We start from the raw sequence: 19,442 nt of genomic DNA on the forward strand, positions 1-19,442 counted from the left end.
TTGTATGTTACTAAATTTTCTTAAAAGCCACTAAAGCATTTCTCTACTAACCACACTAGGAAGCTTTATCTATTAACAGAAGTTACATTATTATTATTCCTCTTAAGTCTTCCCCAAGGTTATGGATTTCCCCAAAATTAATGTTTCTTCCTTCACCATAGAAAGAGTCTAGCAAGACAAAGGCAACATCTGTGTTAATGAAATCTTTGCCGCCTTGAAGTCTATGAAGGAATCAGTTTTGGGGATTTTCCACTAAATAGAGAACTTTCCAGTTTTCATAGATGGTTGATGACTGCAATATTAGATAGTCTTTTAGCCAAGTGTTCTTTTATCTTGATAGATATATATCAGATAGAATATAAAGAACAATAAATATTAACATACAGCCCCTTTTACAAATGGAGATAGGAATAATGTCAGTTTTGTAAAATCTCCCTGAGAAAAATCTACATCCTTTCGTGAAGTTTAAAATTAGTTTTGGAAAATAAAAATAATAGCTACTCCCCAACTCTGAAAATGTATGCAATTGTAATTATGTAATTTTCACATTAAAAAATTTTAATCAGCTAAAGTTTAAAATAACTTGGAAGACTGCTGTTTCAACAACTTGATATAGATGAAGCCCTATAGCTACTTTCTTCCTCAATGAACATGTTGATGAAAAGTGTTAACTACTTAAAATTATTTGCCATTTGGTCTGAATTTAAAATAATGAGATCTTCACAAATTGTCACAGAAACATAGGACATAAAAGCATATTTTATACAATAAGCCTCCCCATGTAAAACAGTGACAGTTCTTAAGCTTTGTTCAAGGCAGTTTTTAGATTCTTTCTGTAAAGGGCTGAAACTCTTGAGTTCATGCACTGCAGACAACCGAGCACTTAAGGCTAATTACTTATTGGACAATACTCTATTAGTATATGCTTGGAAAATGGCCCACCCCACTATTCTGTGCTGGCTCGATCTGTTGGTGTAGACAGAGAATTCTAAGTGGGATTAGAGAGTGGAATAAGAGAAGCAAGAATTACTTTTTGGCTGTGGAGAGAGAGAAAGAAGGTGTGGAGATTCCTGTGTCCATTCCCCTGACTGCTACCCCAAAAGACCAAGAATAAAGATTAAGGGCTTTTGCTTATCCTGACTCCTGCTGATTCTAAGGTATCCAGGTTGCTAACTCGGTCTTCACATCTTTCAAGAGTCAATATTAAAGAACTAACAAAAAAAAAAGTATTCTGGCTTTGGAAATCAACCAAAATCTCTGTTTTATCTCCTCTTAGGTTTTCTTTTTTTATAAGCACTCCTTTTTATTCTTTCTTTGTGGAAATATTGGTGTTTGGTCATATTTTACAGGTTCAGAATTTTTTTTAATTTCACATATTAGCTCCTTGTGTTGTCAATTTAGCTAAGGTAATTTCAGAAAACAAGGTAGACAAATTACTGTCACAGAAAATCACTTTATCCACAGACCATTAGGCAATTACAATTTCCCCATAATTTAGTCTCTGTCTCTTTTTTTATTAGAGCTTTTTATTGTATGTCCTCTAAGTTTAACACAGGAATTCCATGCAACATTTGGGAGACTGTTCTAGCTATTGAAATAGATACCATAATTAAACCACAATATTTATTCCTTATATCTTTATTTAAGTTTTTAAAGTTAGGGGGAATTATTCTTATTTTCAAAAACTAATTTTAAACTCTATCCAAGTTCTACTCTAATATTTCATCATCATAATCCTAGATCCTTTCCCTCTAATTTTTTTTAACATCTTTATTTAAAGTTTTGAATTCCAGATTCTATCCTTCTGTCCTTCTCCTTCCTGCTCTCTGAGACAGGAAGCAATCGCATATAGCTTATACATGTACAAATATGTAAAACATTTCCATATTAGTAATTTTGTACAAGAAGACTCAAAAGGAAAGAAAGAAGGCTTAAAATAGCATACATGATGCTGGAAAGGCTTCAAAGTTTGAGTCCAGTGAAGAACTGTAGGATTCTTTTCTAAAGATTGGCCTCAAAAAGCCTCATCATCAGGTTAGCTTTGAGATAACTAAGTTTTTATTCACAATAAGTCTTGTTTTCTATTTATTTAATGTTTAATTTTTCCATCTCTATGTAAAATAGTTTTTTAACCTTTGTTTTTAAAATTTTTGAATTCCAGTTTCTCTCTCTCCTTCCTTTCCCAGCTCCCCCCATTGAGAAGGCATGTGTGAAGTTATGCAAAACATTTACATAAAAGTCATGTTGCAAAAGAAAATATAGATTCCCCACCAAGAAAAAAAAAGAAAACCCTCAAGAAAAAAAAATGTTAATATGCTTCAATCCGTATTCAGATACAATCAGTTCTTCCTCTGAGTATGGATAGTATTTTTTCATCATAATTCCTTCAGAGTAATCTTGTATCATTATATTGCTGATAATAGCAAAGTCATTTGCTGATCAGCCACAACATTGCTATTACTTTCTACACAGTACATTTCACTTTGAATAAGCTCATGGAGGACTTGCCAGGTTTTTTCTGAAAACATCCTGCACATCATTTCTTATAGTACAATAGTATTCCATCATAATCACATGACACAATGTATTCAGCCAATGCCCTCAGTTTCCAATTCTTTGTCCTGAGAAAAGAGCTGCTATAAACATTTTTGTACATATAGGTCCTTTTCCCTTTTTTAAGTCTCTTTTGGGATATTTACCTAGTAGGGTCACAACTATTAATGTCAGTGAAGGAAGGACTCACAGGAAGAAATCACAGATCCTCGAAGTATTAGTGTAATTCTAAATTTAATTATACTTAAGATTATCTAAAAGACTAATGTCCCTAAAAGTAATGTTATTAAACTGTGGAGGGATTAGAGGGGGTGGAAGAAGAAAAGGGGAGAAAGGGGAAGGGGAAGAGAAAAGAAAAGTGAAGGTCCATGAACTTTCTAACATTCTGATGACTGCATTTCACTATAGTTTTCTTTGTAATTCTGGATATTATATTTTATGCATTTAAAAATATTATTCTGAGAAGAGGTTTTTGGAGTTCACCAACCTACCAAAGTCAACCTACAAAAAAATTTTTTTAATTCCTATGTTACAAAGACATCATTGAATTCTCATCTGATATTTAAAAAGAAAAGAAAAAATAGTTTCTAAAATCTGTCTCAGAGTGCATATAGCAGGGAAAAGTTAATTCTCTTGTGGCTTTATAATAATTAAGAGAGCTTTATAAACCAAAAAAGTTCATCATCCTAACTTTGTGTTTTAGAATTTGTTTGTAAATCAACCTGCTTTCTTCCTAGAAAGAATAAAAGAAATCAAAATTGTAATTCTTTTGTACTTGCCCTAAACAAATTGTTAACTCTTTTCAGGTGACTAGGAGCTTAGTTACTTATAAAGTTATTTATTGTTTGAAATTGGGTAAAGCATTGGCTCAGGCTTAGAAAAATCTTTATTACACAAAAATTTTGTTGTATATCAGTACTTATTATGATTACAGTTAACCTATAATGTGTTATTAATGTGTTGTAACCAGCACAGTATAATTAATAAATATGATGAAACCTAAGAGGAAAATATGGAACCACTTGAATTCCAAAATCATTTTTCTGTGAAATTTTCAAATAGATCTTTTCTATAATAAGCCCAAAAGGTGACTTTTTGATCTTAAAAGGGTTTCATTACAGTAATAAAAAATATGCATGCTCTCAAATTCAAACAACTTGTAAGAGTCCAGGATAAGCAAGGAGACACTGAAGTAATAACTTTCCTTCTTTTAGTCCCCAATGGATATAAGTATATATATAGAGAGAGAGAGAGTTTGTCAGTCAAAATGCTTACATTCTTACTTATGTCTGGCTTTGGTATTATTTATGCCCTGAAAAAAAAAGAATTAATTTAATGTTTATAACACAGGGGTCCTCAAACTTTTTAAATAGGGAGCCAGTTCACTGTCCCTCAGACTGTTGGAGGGTCAGATTGTAATAAAAACAAAAACTTTGTTTTGTGGGCCTTTAAATAAAGGAACTTCATAACTCTGGGTGAGGGGGATAATCGTCCTCAGCTGCCGCATCTGGCTCTCAGCCGTAGTTTGAGGACCCCTGAAAGATGGTGCTATCAATACTGCAACTGGAATTAGAAATATCTTCAAACTCTTATTAGCTATTTGACTCTAGGCAGATAATTTGGCCTCAGTTTCCTCATTTGTAAAATGGAGATAATAATAGTACCTTCTTCCCAGTACCCTTGATCCCAGAGGATCAAAGTAAAATGCTTAATATTTCTTCTTTCCATTAAAAGAAATAGAGAAGTAGGAATAGTCCCTATGTTGTATTACTCTATGAGACTATAGTTAACCTGTTATATGAGAAGGAGATTGCACAGTAACCCAAAAAGTCAAATACATGTTGCTTTTGATATCTTCTTATACCAATAGCCTGAGATGTGACTTAAAAAGAAATGTCCAATTGACATTTCACTATGCAAAATCTAATAACCTATTTTCTCCATTGTGAAAAGTGGGAAGAGCACAATCTTAATTTCAGTATACATTTCACTTCTCTGTGCCTGTCATTGCTCCTATTTTCATAATTGGCAGATTTTTTCCAAGAGAAAAAAATACAATCATAATAGTAACAATGGACACCTTAGCAGATACTTCTAAATCATCATTAGCAAAAGATCATAGAGTTCTTTATAAACTCCCAACTAAATTTAATTTTCCAACACCCTTGAAAAGTGATTGAGAGAATCACTTCAGAAATGCACCATGAAATACAGCTACTTTCACAATAGGATGGCACCATGTTTCTATGGCAGTTCCAGAGAAAGTAAACACTTCTGTGAGAACTGTTGAAATACATTCAGAAAAAGAATAGCAAATTACTTTAAATTTACAATATTACTATTGGAGAATTTTCCATGTCAGTTCCTATCTACCATATGGCACTTCAAACCACAAATCATCAATTGACAACTGATATCAACTCTTGTGTGCTACCTTTGTTTACACTCCATGTGAATACTAAAAAAAAAAAAAAAAAAAAAAAAGATAAAAGCTTCTTGGTGACTTAACACCTCTCAGCTCTCAGAAATAAGCTCAGAAAGAGTGAACAATAAGTGGGGAAACAAAAAGAGAATCTAGTTTCACTCAGATGTTAAATTTGGGAAAATCCAAGACTCTACAGAGATGAACTAAAAAAAAAAATGTGAGGAGAGTTAAGAAAGATTAACACTGAAACTCACGGTAAATAATGGGAAAATGTGTGAACATAAAGCAATTCTATGTGATTTTTTTCCAAATCAGAAGGAAATGTTATCTAAACTAGAATTTCATTTCCACAAAGTATAGGTCAAAGTAACAGAAAACAGTTCTTTTTTTCCCCTGTCCACTGTAATTTGGTATGGAAAGGGAAAGGGTTATTCTGATTTTGAAATAGTGTTATTAATAAACCTACTTGTTTAGATCACAGACTTTCAAAGAAGCAAGAAACAAATGCATGAAAACTTGGATAATTCACAATTTTTAATAAAGATTGATTTCTGCATTAGCTAACAATTAACACTGTGCTACAAATATTTAAGATGTCATCTAACATAGTCAAAGTTAAAATGTCAGAATAACCTTTTAGTTTGTATTAATCCCAAATTCAAAAATGCTAAAAATGATAAATTTTTAAAAGATGTAAATTCTTTAAGAGACTCATCTAGAAACGGTACTAATATGATTAAGAAATTTCCAAATAGATTTGATGGCTGTTGAAATACCATGATTATAAAATAAAAGCCTGCTCCTGAAATTTACAATATTAATTTAGGAGAGGCCACAATTTTCTTTGTCCTCTGTTGCCCTTCAAACCTTAATTCAGTTTGGATTAGCATCACAGGATTTTAAACTATGAATACAAAAAGAGATTAGGCCTATTATTGTTACCTTCTTTATTAGGTAATAAAAGTAAAAGAACCATTGCCCCACAACTTTATTATAATTCCAACATTGCCCTTGTGTGAATTTAAGCCATCACCAAAAATATACTAAGCAGAGTATCTAACGTGCAGCTAAAGAACAACAAACATGTTTGCAGGAATTGGTATTTCTTTAGCAACTTGGTTTTTATGGACTATTATTTTCATTTTGCTTTTCTAAATCAAAAAGCAATACTTCATAGTGGACAGCAAGCCATGCTCTGAATCAGGAAATCCTTAGGTCTCCCTTATAATCATACTTTTATAAGTATTTCTGGGAATTTGTACTGTAGTGTCTTAGGTAATTCACAAATTTTGAACTGCAGAACAGTACTGGGTCGTGCATTACAAAGAACTGACTCTCTAAAAGATCATGAATCAGTAAACTTCCCTTCCCCCAACAAAACACAAATTTTTAAATCTCTTGAATTTAAATGCTTCCTCAGTATATAACTACATATAGTATAATCTATTATAGATATTTAACCATCTGAAATTTGGGTACTTCCTTCACTAATTATGACTCCAAGTTTATTAGTTTCAAAAGTATATATTGCTTAGAGGAAGGGGATTGTTTATTTAAAGCTTGACCTTCTTACCCTTTTATCCCAGTTCATAACCTGAATAGGACACTAACCCCCATATAATCACTGGACCACAAAAATCACTGAAACTTCTATAAACTATTTATATCTGGTCCACACCACCCACTGTTCTTTTAATACAGCACCCTTCTTGATGGTCTTAACCTTGCATGTATCAGAGTACTGGGGAAAAAGCAGAAACTGTACTTATGGCTGAGATAGATGTATTATAGGAGTAATCTACCCACACTTGTGCTGAGAATTCCAATTTAGATCTTGGAAAAATGCCACTAGTTAGGTCCTGGGTACACTGCCTCAGATCTGAACATGGATCTTGAAAACAGGCATTTATTTGAGCACCAACAAGATGCAGAAGTGAAGAGTTCAAAGTCAGCCATATGTTATCATCATTGACACTTTTTTTTCCTAAGCAGTTTCATGCTGACTCAGAGCACGATGTCAGCCAAGATCGATCTTAATCAAATATAGGTCTGCTTGCTCACAGGCATTTGTTTTAATAGACATCTTCCAATTATGTTTGGTGCTAAGCCTATTGAGGGCCAGGGGGAAAAAAAACTATCGTGGAATGATGCACCCACAAGATGAAATGCCAAACCGAGTACAATCAAAAGGAAAAGACTGGAGGCAGGAAGGGGAGAGAGGAAGGTCAAAGAATCGGAGTGTGTGTGTGTGTGTGTGTGTGTGTGTGTGTGTGTGTGTGTGTGTCTGTGTGTCTGTGTGTCTGTATGTATTTCTAGCTGTCCTAGCTCCTTCCTTTTCTTCCTCCCCTAACTCCACCCCTAGAGTTCCCACTAACCTCAAGGTAGATGTGAAACATTAAATTCAAAAAAAGATTGGAAGTTATAGAGATTCCGGATTCTATTTTAGCAGAGAGACTCCCGAATTCATAGAGATACTTTACCACCGTAACTTCGCTACCTGAGGCAATCTCCATTGGATGGAAGGGGGGGGAAAAACCTTTAATTTTCCCTGCACTCTCGCTTAATCAGGAGCCTGACTGGACTTTGTCTTATGACTACGACCTGTTTCCCTCTTCCCTCCCAATACCTCAACCCCGCACTATTTTTTTGCTTCAGGGAAAAGATTCTACTGATTTTGGGGTGCTTGAACTTCACTGTTGAGAAAGTTAAATTCCGGAATTTCAAAGCCAGTTACTAATGAAAGCAATTCTTTCAGTACTGGAAAACAATACACTTCACAAGCTGCTGTCAAAAATCTAACCTTCTCTCTGATATATAGAGAGAACATAAAATGAAGTCTTGAGTACGCGTCTGAGACAAATGTTTAATATAATCAATACGCAACAAACAGTTCGACTGTAAACAGATTTTCTCACTCTTCATCCTCCCCCTACTCTCCATCCCAGCCCAATCCCCATGGCTAGTTTATGGAAACTTTCAGGAGGCTTTGCGGAGAGGGTTGGGGATGAGGAAGAGGTTGTAGATGTGAAGTATATCCACAGAATTAATAGCAGTGGAGTTAAATTTGTCCTTTGCTTAATTGACAGAAATCTGTAACTTGTAATCAACAGTAGCTCTCGTGAACATCCTGGGGAGGAAGGAAGATTTGGTAATGAAGGGGCGGGGGGAAAGGGAGGTGGGGGAAACAACACAAAACCTCAAGATGTCTCTAGGGATCCTGCATCCTGGCCCCCAGCTCCTGCCTGCTCTTTCCCAAGGCTGCACTGCACTCCAGATGCTCGGGAAGGGAAGCCCGGGCATCACCAGGGACGCAGAGGACAACCCCATTCCCCGGCCAACATGGACTCACCTTGATAATGCTACTTCGCCGAGGTGTCACCCGGGCAGCTTCCAGGAGACTGGCTTCGCAATCAGATGCAGAAGTGCCCGCTGAGGCTGGCAACGAAAGTCCACTTCTGCGGTCTCTTCGGCGTCCAGCAGCCCCCGCCGGTAGTCCTTCCCAGGATGCAGGATCTGGGCACACCTGAGTATCCTCCTCCCCGTGGTTCATCTCGGATGAGGAGGGACCTTCTCTGCAGGTCGTACCTTCGGCCATCGTGGTACCAGCTTCGGGCTTCTCCCGGTGGAGAGGGGACTTAGGGATAGCGGAACCCACCCCTCCACCCACAAGCAAACATGCACCCCAACGTCGACCCTCCAGACTTTGTTTTCACTGCCCCGAGGCAGCCACTGCAACTTTCTCGAGCAGAGGAGACATTACTCTGGATGAGCAGTCCTTCCCCCAACGAGTCAGATTATAGAAAGGGGAGCGAGAAGAAGGGAGCCTGGGAAGAGGAGAGAGGAGATAAACTTGATCTGGAAAGACAGAGGAAGATCGGGGAACAGAAAGAGGGAGAGGGAGAAGGACGAGGAAGAAGGGAGGTGTCCGGTCGCCAAAAATGCAACGCAGACGCTTGGCTCGCCCCCGAACAAAAGACTCCAAGGCGCCTTTTCAAAGTGGCCTCCTTGAGACAAGTATGTGCCAGAGCGCAGAAGGAGCGAGCGCTGCACGGGAGCACCCCGCCCACCTGCCTCCAGAGAGCGAGGCTGCGAGCAAACGAGCGAGCTAGCAGAGCGAGCAGGAAGTGGCTCGGCGGCTGCCTCCACCGCTCCTCTCGGTTGTGACAGGGAGGGAGACTTGTTTTGACAGCCCGTGGGGATTGGCAGGCGGCTGGGCCTCTTAGGGGCCGAGCAATGCCAAGGAGGGGGTCGGCGTGACCAATCCCCAATGGAGAGGGGTGTGACCAAGAGAAAAGAATGGAATGTGTTCTGTATTGGGAATAGATCCAGATGGTCTCATACATAACACTGTGTGTTACGGATCTGCGAGTGTATGTATGTGTGTGTGCGTGTGTGTGCGTGTGTGTGCGCGCGCGTGCAGGAGGATGCTTCACACGTATTTTTGGGAAGTTTTGAAATTTGAATCGAGGTGAAAAATGAAACAGGGCGGAGAGGGGGGAGATCCTTGTCCATCTGCAAAGCAAATAAACTCCCAGGGGTGCTGGATCCAAATGCTTAAAAGCATCCATTGCCTACAAAAGTAATTTATGGGATGTGTTTGGGGGGTGGGGAAGTATTCTTGTCCTAGAGAGAGGTTAATATCAGCTTCACACAGGCTTCTTTTAAAAGTAAACATCAGGCAGAGAGATAAGATTGGTGTTACTGCGGTTTTTTTCGTAGCAAGTCGGGAGACGCAGAAAATAAAATAGAAAAGAAAAATATTAATAGAAATAGTAAATATGAATAAATGTGATGAATAAAGAGGAAGTCGAAGGCTAACGAACAACACAAATTAAAGGATTCAATAAGAATTATGCCCTCTAATAGAATTCTACTTACTGAAAAAACTGAATGAGAGCTTTGCTCCTATTATACCGTTGTTTAGTAAATTACCTATAGAGATAAATTGTTGCTTATACATGTGTCCTGATATTAGACCTCCTCTTCGAAACCACCAAACCACACAATCTCCTAGGGTGACACGATGAAAGGCACCCTATACCTTTATTACTTATAGGAGTTGATTCCAATCTGGGCTGTACTAAGGTCCAGTTCTCATTATCAAATTTTCAGTATGAGCATTTACACCTAGAAAATCAATAAATGCTACAGATCAAGGCTTGATTTGCTGTTTTGTTTGTTGTCGAGAATTAAGAAAGCAATAGAAAAATTAAGTTTAAAGATCTGAATCAAGTACATTTTTAGGGAAAGCTGGCGGAGCCCAACCTTCATTCCAAGTCACTTCAACTAAAGATCTACTTATTATTCAACAAGCACAATTAGGTACTACTCTAAAGAGACTAAGAAGTCTAAAGAGCCTTTAAAATTGTTGCCTTTTAATATATCTAATAAAAGTCTGTATTTAAGAAAAAGAAAAGTTTTTTTTAACTAAATGGATAGATGATGATGGTGATAATGAAGAAAATAAAAGAGACAGAGAGAGAGAGAGAGAGGAGAGAGAAAGATGGATAGATAGATGGATAGACAGATTACTGTCATTGTCAGGAATCTACTGAGCAGATTTATATGGAGAGATAGATGGACGGATAAGAAAGCATGATGTACTGGATAGAGTACTGAGTTGCTTTGAGGCAGTATGACCTTCATGTGTCTTTTAACCTCTAGGTGCCTCATACAATTAATCTGCTTATGAAAGGAGTTCCAACACCTGGAGCTCCCTATGCTCAGAAAATCTCACCAAAATGATCTCAATTACCCATTTGCCTATAGATATCTATACTTTAAAATATATATACATTTACCAAAGGGTATAGAAATTCCAGAAATGCCTGGAATTTACAAATACTTTTTAAAAATTTTAATCCTAGAGTGTGAGTTTGTCCTGTAGGGGTTACAAAAAGATCTAAGGAAGACTAGATCTTTTCAAAACTGCCTTGAGAGTGAACATCTAAGGTAAAATTTGTTAATGAACAGGTCAGAAGTAAGAAAAAGCTGAGATATCTAGGTCCTAAGCATCCTTTTAGAAGTCTAAAAGACAGTGTAACCTAAATCAGAAGTCATAATTTAGACAATTTTCACATCACTATTTAGATTGACAAAATTCAATTTAAGAAATAGTTTTTTCTTTTTTTCCTTTTTTCTTTCTTTCCTTTTCTTTTCCTTCTTTCTTTCTATTCTTTCTTTCTTTCTTCTTTTTTTAGATGTTAATTCCTGAAATTCTTATAGGTCCCAGAAACTGATCTTGACTGCATATCACAGTGGGATATGGACTGGAGTTTTGGGTGGTTTTAATTGCAGGATTTTCCAACTTTGGCAGAAGAAACAGAAAACTTAACTTTTTGTTTTCTTAAAAATATAAATGCAGATGAATACGTACTAGAGCATATAAGCATCTCTGGTTTTAGAGACAACATCCCCCTCTAGCTAGTATTGAAAGAAATGCACGAAGTAGATTTCTTACAATATGCTATTTGCTTATCTATAAAAGAGGAGGGAGGAAGAGAGGGAGGGAGAGAGCCTATAGCTTTATTTTAAACTCTGTTTTAGTAAAATAATAATAATAATAATAAAGTCTGCATTTTTTGAAGCTAATAGAAAAGGATGAAGTAAAGGAAAAGGAAGGAGATGAAAAAACACACAAGGAAATTCTTAAAAACAGAACAAACAGGAGACAGCTCCCTCTGTTGGTACATGAGATTGTCATCTTTTTAGTCAGTATGCTCTCTAGCATTTCAATTAAAAAAGTTTTCTCCTCCATCTTCATGACCTTTAAACTCACTTCAGGCGCCACTGATTAAGGAAACTATCTTCCATATTTTCCTGAAGTTCCCCAATTTCTACAAAGCTCCCCACTATTCCTGGCTTGGTTAGTGTTTGTTACTCCCTCAATCCCTTTGGTATTTATTTTCCCCCATAAATTTCCTAGGAATAAAACCTTCATCTTTGGATGTATGTGAGTGCACTAACATTACTACCACATCGATGGACCTTGATGCTCATGTTTGAATTGTTAGAATATAGAATATAGAAATGTTAGAATACCCAACAAACAACTTTATTCAACATCCCAACAATAATAGGATTACAATTTTAGAACAATATCACCTAGCTGAACATTTTTCTTTTTTCTAGCCTTTCTCATTTCATTCTAATATCCTAAAACACACACAAGCCATGAACATCTTTACAACACTGAACTCCTTTTCTGAACTATATGCTTAAAAATATTGCTTAGTTCAGCCTATTTTAGACAAATAGCCCAACCCTGATCCAATAATTGGTATTACTGATTCACCACATAAGTCTTAGAAAGGTCCAGAAAGAATCTTCAAAGATGTGATGCCTCTAAAGCTACTTAGAGATAACCCTCCCCCCCCCAAAATCACACTATTTTTGGCTATTTTTCTTGAGAAGGGACCTCTATTCTTGCTTACCTCCAAAATGAGGCAAGAGGCCCAGAAGGTCTAAATATAATAGAAGATGAGTAAGGACTCTGGTCTTCAGTTTCATCACCTGTAAAATTAAGTGAATATATTAGATAGCCTTTAAGACCACTTCTAGCTATAGGCCTATGAATCTAAGAATTTTGATATAAGGGGAACTACACGAGATTATAAATTAGGAAAGCTGTCTTCTTCTAATCCCAACTCTGCTACTACTTAGCTATGTGGGCACTTTTTGGAACCCAGATGGGCTAAATGACCTCTAAGCTTCTAGCTCTAAAATTCTAAAATTCCACCACTTGGAAGTTCTTGGAAGCATCCACTCCAACTTAGAGTTTGGAAAAGAAAATAAGAGGAATACTGAATATAATGAATGCACATGCAAATTTCAGGAAAACAAACATGAAAAAGAATAGGCAGAAGTTCATGGTCTGAAATTTTACAGCAAACTGGTCCCAAGAAGAATGGATAGCTCGAGGAAGAAAAACTTATTACACAAACATGTAGTGTTCTTGTTTGGTTTTCTGGAGGTCTTGGGAGCAGCCTTCGCTTTAGTTCAGTAACTGCCATGAGAATAGCCAGGTGTTAAAAGTCCAAATCCTTTATTATCTCCTTCACAATTTAGTTTCCTTGCCTGAGGCCCAGGCCAGCTTTCTGGAGAGCCTTTCAGACCAGCCTTGATCTCAACGAGAGAAGTTCAGGAGGCCAGCCACCACAGTGGTATGAGATGAAGTGAATGAATCTGGCTTTGAGTCCAAGGGCTTGGTTTCAGCCTCCAGCCACCACAAAGGTGGACGATGGAATGAATCTGTCTCTGAGTCCCTTTTCTGAGTCTGTCTCTGGCTCAGACCGGCCTTGGTCTCAGTGGAGAAATGAAGGAGGAGATCCTGACACTACAGTGGTGTGAGATGAAGTGAGTGAATTTGGCTCTCTTCCTGGCTGAGTTTGTCCCAGCTTATATGCTCTACATTGAGTATAAACCAATCACTATACCACTAGGAAACCATTATTTGTTGTAAGATTAAATCAATCATATTGACTTAGAGAACTATTAAGCACCATGCTAAACTAGATAGTCATTGTCTCATCAATTCCACTGACTTAACACTTTGTAAGAATCCTTGTTTTAAGTACAGAGTTCTGGCCCATAACACAAACATAAATTGTTTCAATTCGGAAAAAAGAAGGAATAGATATCTAAGAAAACTCATCCATCAACTTAGATTTTTAAAAAACTTGTACATAAATGAAAGAAACAAAAAGTAACCAAAAAAGAATAAAGTAATACCATCCTAAAGGAAAAATGTCAGAAACATTAAAACTCCGAGTAAAATAAGTTGATGATAATTGTTAAAGATAACAAGGAGAGCTTTAAAAAAAAACTTTACTTGGAAAAAACATGAAATAATGTCTTTAACAGAAGAGAGAACTACATTTCTCTTATCTTGTTTTCTTTGTTCTCTAAAATCTTCTGAATGATTGAGAGAACAAAAAATTTAACAGAGATCTGAAACTTAAGAGAAAAGAAGAGACAGAAATAGCTATTCTTAATGAGTTCAAGTCACTAGATTGGGATGAAGTACAAATGGATGAGTTCTGGTAGTCCTCTTTAGAAGACTGGATATAGACCAGAAGAGGTACCCCCAGAATAGAGATGGGCAAATTGTTTTTAAATTTCTTTTTTTAAAAAGAGGAGGAAGAAGGAAAAAAGAAAGCAAAGAAGGTAGATTCTTCTAAGGCTAAGTCAATGAGTTCAATTTTAATTTCTAGCAAAAAAGGGTACAAAATATTTAGACCTCCAAAGAAAAATTTGATGGAATCTGAATGCAAATCAAAGTATAACTTTTTAAAAAATATTTTTCTTGGTTCTTTTTCATCTGTTTTCTTTCACATTATATGAAAATATTTTCCATAATTATATGTGTGTATAAATATATATATAAATATGTATATGTATAACCTATATCAAATTGCCTGCCTTCTCAGTGGGTAGAGGTGGAGTAAAAGGAAGGAGGAGAATTTGGAACTCAAAAATTGTTTTAAAGAATACTAAAAATAGCTTTTACATGTAATTGGAAAAAAATACAAAATTTTCAAAGAAGTGATCAGGGCCTAAACTAAGGAGGTAACTGAATGGTGAGAAGGAATCAGTTACAAGATAAGTTGTGAAAGTAGAAACAGCAACATTTGGCAACTGATTGGAATCATGAGGTGAGATACAATGAGGAGGCCAGGATAATGGTAAGATTAAGAGCTTGGGAGACTGGAAGCATGATGGTCCCCTTTAACAGAAACAAAAATACAGACAGAAGTTTGGAAGAAGAAAAGATTTAGAAAGATTTTAATAAGTTGTTTTGGACATGTTGAATATGAGTTGTCTCTGAAACATCCAGTTTGAACCATCCTATAGATAACTGGTAATGCAGAATTGAAAATTACAAAAGCAAATACAAAATCAAAAAAAAACTGTTAAATTGTTCATGACCTTTGACTCACTCATACCCATACTAAGTCTATAACCCAAAAAGATCATAGAAAGAAGTAAAAAGTCCTATATGTACAAAAATATTGATAATAGGTCTTTTCATGGTGGAAAAGAATTGGGAATTGATTGAGTATATTAAGAGAAAAGAGGAAAAGTCCTAGGACAGAATCTTGTTGTAAATGATAAGCCAGGAAAAGTTACTTCAGAGGCTACAAACAAGAAGAGCCTAGGGAGAACCTGGAGACAGTACTGCCAGAAAAATCCAGAGTATCCTGGGAAAGAGATTGGTCTACAGTATCAAGATATTTTGAATAAGATGAGAACTGAGAAAGAACCATCAGTTCTGGATATTAAGAGATCACTGGCAATTTTGGTGAGAGCATTTTCAGTTAGGTGATGACATCCAAAGCCAGATTACAAAGAGTTAAGGAGTTAGGAAGAGGGAAAAAAATATAAGCAGAGCTTATGTCCAAAGGGTTCTAAAATCATACAAATCCTTTGACCTACCAATATTACTAACAGGCATGAATCCCAAAAGAGTTTTTTTTAAAAGAGCCTATATGCATAAAAATATGTATAGCAGTTCTTTTCTCAGAGTAAAGAATTGGAAATTGAGGGAGGGTTGCCATCAATTGGGAAATTGTTGAATAAATTATAATATGGGATTATGAAGGAATATGATTGTTCTATAAGAAAAGATGAGCAGGGTACTATCAGAAAAACCTGGAAAGTCCTCCATGAGCTCAAGCAAAGTGAAATGTACTCTGTACATAATAGCAAAGTTGTGGGATGATCAGCAATGAATGACTTTGCTATTCTCAGCAATACAATGATCCAAGACAACTTTGAAAAATTTATGATGAAAAATGCCATCCATACTCAGAGAAAGAACTGATTGTGTCTGAATACAAATTGAAGCATGCTTTTTTTCTAAATTTCTTTTTTTCTTGAGAGTCTTTTTTGGGGGGGAGAGAGAGATCTATGTTTTCTTTTGCAACATAACTTTTATGGAAATATTTTGCATAACTTCACATGGGCCTTCTCAATGGGAGTGGAGTAGGGAGAAACAGAGGGAATCTGGAACTCAAAATTTAAAAAAACAAATGTAAAAATTGTTTTACATGTAGCTGGGGGAAATAAAAATATTTAAGGCATAAAAAAGAAAAGAAATTTGGCTGACAAAGACATGAAAGATAAAGGATAATAACTTGAGGGGATGGTAAAGTCTAGTGAAGGTTTTTTTGAGGACAGGGGAGACCTGGAGGTGATTGAAGGCAGTAGAAAAAAACTAATAAAGAGACAGAGTTTGAAGATTTGAGAGAGAAAAGAGATGTTTACTTGTTCAATCTACTAGAGAATTTAGAAGGTGGGATCAAGCTCACAATGGTTATCCAAGTATAGGTTGAACTAACTAAAATTTCTTCTAACTCTGAAATTCTACGATTCCATGACTGGTCCACATTTATATTTCTCCCAACATATACCATCTCTTACTTAAGTGGCATTCAATAACAATTTTCTTAATTGAATTAAAAATACTTGCAATATCAGGGTAAAGCCCAGACAACCAAATGAACAAATAATTAGGCACACATACTGGTCCCCATAGACAGAGCAATGAAAATGGACTCTATAGGAAGAAGTGTTCCAGAGCCATCTTTAAAAGGAACAATAACTAGATTTTAGAAATACTAAGAATAATTCATGATCTACCTTTATCATACCCCAAAATGAGAGTTAATTGACCCTGTTCTTACATTTCAGGAAACTTTAGGAAAATTAAAGACTAATAACCACAGTCACAAAAATCTCAATCCACCATCAGTATCACCACAATTTTTAAAGTTTGAATTTGAACCTTGTGTACTTTGTTTGAGATAAATAGATAATCAATATGTTTATCTTTCTGAATTAGAAGAGAATAGACCTAATATCATTCGTATGTGAATAGCAAAGAATTCATAGCATCTAGGACCATTTCTCCTGATAATTTGATAATTTCAACATGAACTGAAAGAAATCATGTATTTGTAAAACAAATACAGTTCAAATCTCAGAGTTTAAATGTAATTGCTTTTAGTTTATTTGGGATTTTACCATACATAAAATAAATATACATTTTTGGACTTGATAATATAGAAAATCTTGCCAGTAAAATTCTATTCCTCTTTAGGGCAGGAATGACCTTGAGTTATTGAAGTCTATGCCAGCAGTGCTGGAACATTCTCTCAAGTTGGAAAAAATTTTAGCACACAGTTCATAATAGACTGCAAATGTATTATTGTCTGTGGACCAGTCTAGCTAAATTCAAACAGGCTAGTTACCTAGTTAGCTACCATAGATTGAACAGCAGCACTCAGAAATTAAGAAATGGAGGGGTTGCAGTATAGCAAATACTCATACTGACAAAATCATGCATCTTTCCTGTTCCTGAAATTATTTGAGTAGAGGTCAACAGAATTCTGAATTAGTAAGATTCAAATTATTTATAATATAAATTCCAAACTAGAATAAATAGAAACACAAAACATAAAGGGAAACAAGAAATAACTACAGATAGATATAAAAAGGATAGGATATACTTTGCACTAAGGAATCTACTATCTAGCACTGTGTGCATATTGTTTAATAAATGTTTGTTGAGGGATTATGTAAAAAAAGTAGGCCATTATAGATAATTTGAGATCAATGTAAGCATTGTACAATTTCCCAAATTAAGCCCAGGCCAGTCCCCTCCTTCTACTCACTTAAGACTCAGATTATTACCCATATGTAGGATTTGTCTAATAGAATATACACTTTCATGTTATGATCTGACATGTTGCTAATCCGTTTATATGTCATAATATTAACATTATGCATTTTTCATCTATTTTGTTTTTCATTGTGAATGGTTATACTATTTTATTTTAAATTATTCTGAATTTCACAAAGGAATCATTGTAGAAGTTTCTTAGGTTCAATGTGATTAATATAATGCCATTTGTGAACAAGACCATCTGAAGAACCTCATAATCAATGAGAAATTCTTCTTTTTGAACATTGCATAAGATGTCTTCCCTGACAATAGTGAACACCTTTGGTGAACTATTTTTATGGTGTGCAAGACTTTAATTCATGTCATTAATGAATCCTTGAATAAAATTATCTTTGTAGTAGAATATGTCATGGAATATTGATATTAGTGTGCTTAAGAAAAATATTTTATGTAAAGAAAATTTTTCAAAGTATGATTTATTTAAAATTATCTAATATCAAATAAAGCCAGACATCAACATCTTTCCATTTCTGTCAGGTTGTATAACAATAAAGATATAGTCATTATAGAAAACTGCCCATAGAAATCTCATTATTCTTTTCCCTCAATTTTAGAGAGAATGCCCTTGATGCACATACTTCTCGTTTTCATAATTTTTTTATGAGGATGAGAAAGCAGAAATGAATGCCATGATGTACATATCATTTTTTAATGGGAGAACTATAAAAATACATGACTTCATTCAATACCATAATATTAAAAATCAATCCTATTCCTAGCCAATTTTAAAACTAGATTGACAATGCTTGCTCAGTCATTAATCCCAAAGAGAATCCCACAGTTCTCACAGTTATTGAGTCAGAAAGGTCACCATGGATACAACTCTTTCTGTCTTTGATCCACTGGGAAGAAGCAACAGCTGTTGACCCACACTAGATATTTACACCATTCTGTGTTGTATAAAAGTTGCCCTGATGAAAAGATTCAGATACTGACATAACTGTATTGAAAAAGCGTAAAAAATTATAGAAACAGATTAACAATATTTAAAAAGCATCATAGAGATGAAATTTAATGTAACAATTGAATTGGATTTCAGAGTCTGATTCTTTTTGTACAGCAAAATAACGTTTTGGTCATGTATACTTATTGTGTATCTAATTTATATTTTAATATATTTAATATCTACTGGTCATCCTGCCATCTAGGGGAGGGGGTGGGGGGGTAAGAGGTAAAAAATTGGAACAAGAGGTTTGGCAATTGTTAATGCTGTAAAGTTACCCATGCATATATCCTGTAAATAAAAGGCTATTTAAAAAAATAAATTAAAAAAAAAACAATTGAATTAGTATAGAATGTCATTTATATGGTACACATTGAAATTTTTTATTTAAATTTAAATTTATCACACATGTTTGAAATTTGTAGAGTATTTGCCACAGCAACAAATTGTCTTTGATAGTATCAGATTCTGATAACCATAATGATCCTCTCAAGTAGGAATCTGAGAATTTTCTTTTAAGTGATTCTATTTATTTAGATTAAAAGGCACACAAATTTTTAAACTTCCAGGCATAAATCACCAAAGACCTACTTTATGTCAATTATGAAATTATATTGCTAAGTTTTGAATCATGCAACAAATTGGATGCAACATTTTCTCTAAACCTCATGACTTTTCAAACTTCTTCAAAATAGGAATTATGTACAAGATATAAAGCAATTTCAGTTGATTCTATAATCTAGGACACCAAGAATTCTAATAAGGTAACAATTCAA

The 19,442-nt window shown here is 35.2% G+C and overlaps 2 protein-coding genes across 21 annotated transcripts in view; one reads left to right on the forward strand and one right to left on the reverse strand.

The window, feature by feature from the left end:
- Positions 1-9,135, reverse strand: part of PLCL1 (phospholipase C like 1 (inactive)) — a 406,095-nt gene extending 396,960 nt beyond the window's left edge. Inside the window, exon 1 of the mRNA XM_003764074.3 lies at positions 8,328-9,135. Coding sequence (XP_003764122.1) covers positions 8,328-8,573 — 246 coding nt within the window. The 5' untranslated portion in view covers positions 8,574-9,135. The remainder of the gene's footprint in view (positions 1-8,327) is intronic.
- BOLL (boule homolog, RNA binding protein) overlaps positions 1-19,442 on the forward strand; it is a 199,027-nt gene that overhangs the window by 79,916 nt on the left and 99,669 nt on the right. The gene's annotated exons all lie outside the window — the stretch shown is intronic.

The sequence above is a fragment of the Sarcophilus harrisii genome, chromosome 3 (genome assembly GCF_902635505.1).
Source record: "Sarcophilus harrisii chromosome 3, mSarHar1.11, whole genome shotgun sequence".
In the NCBI taxonomy this organism is placed as follows: domain Eukaryota; kingdom Metazoa; phylum Chordata; class Mammalia; order Dasyuromorphia; family Dasyuridae; genus Sarcophilus; species Sarcophilus harrisii.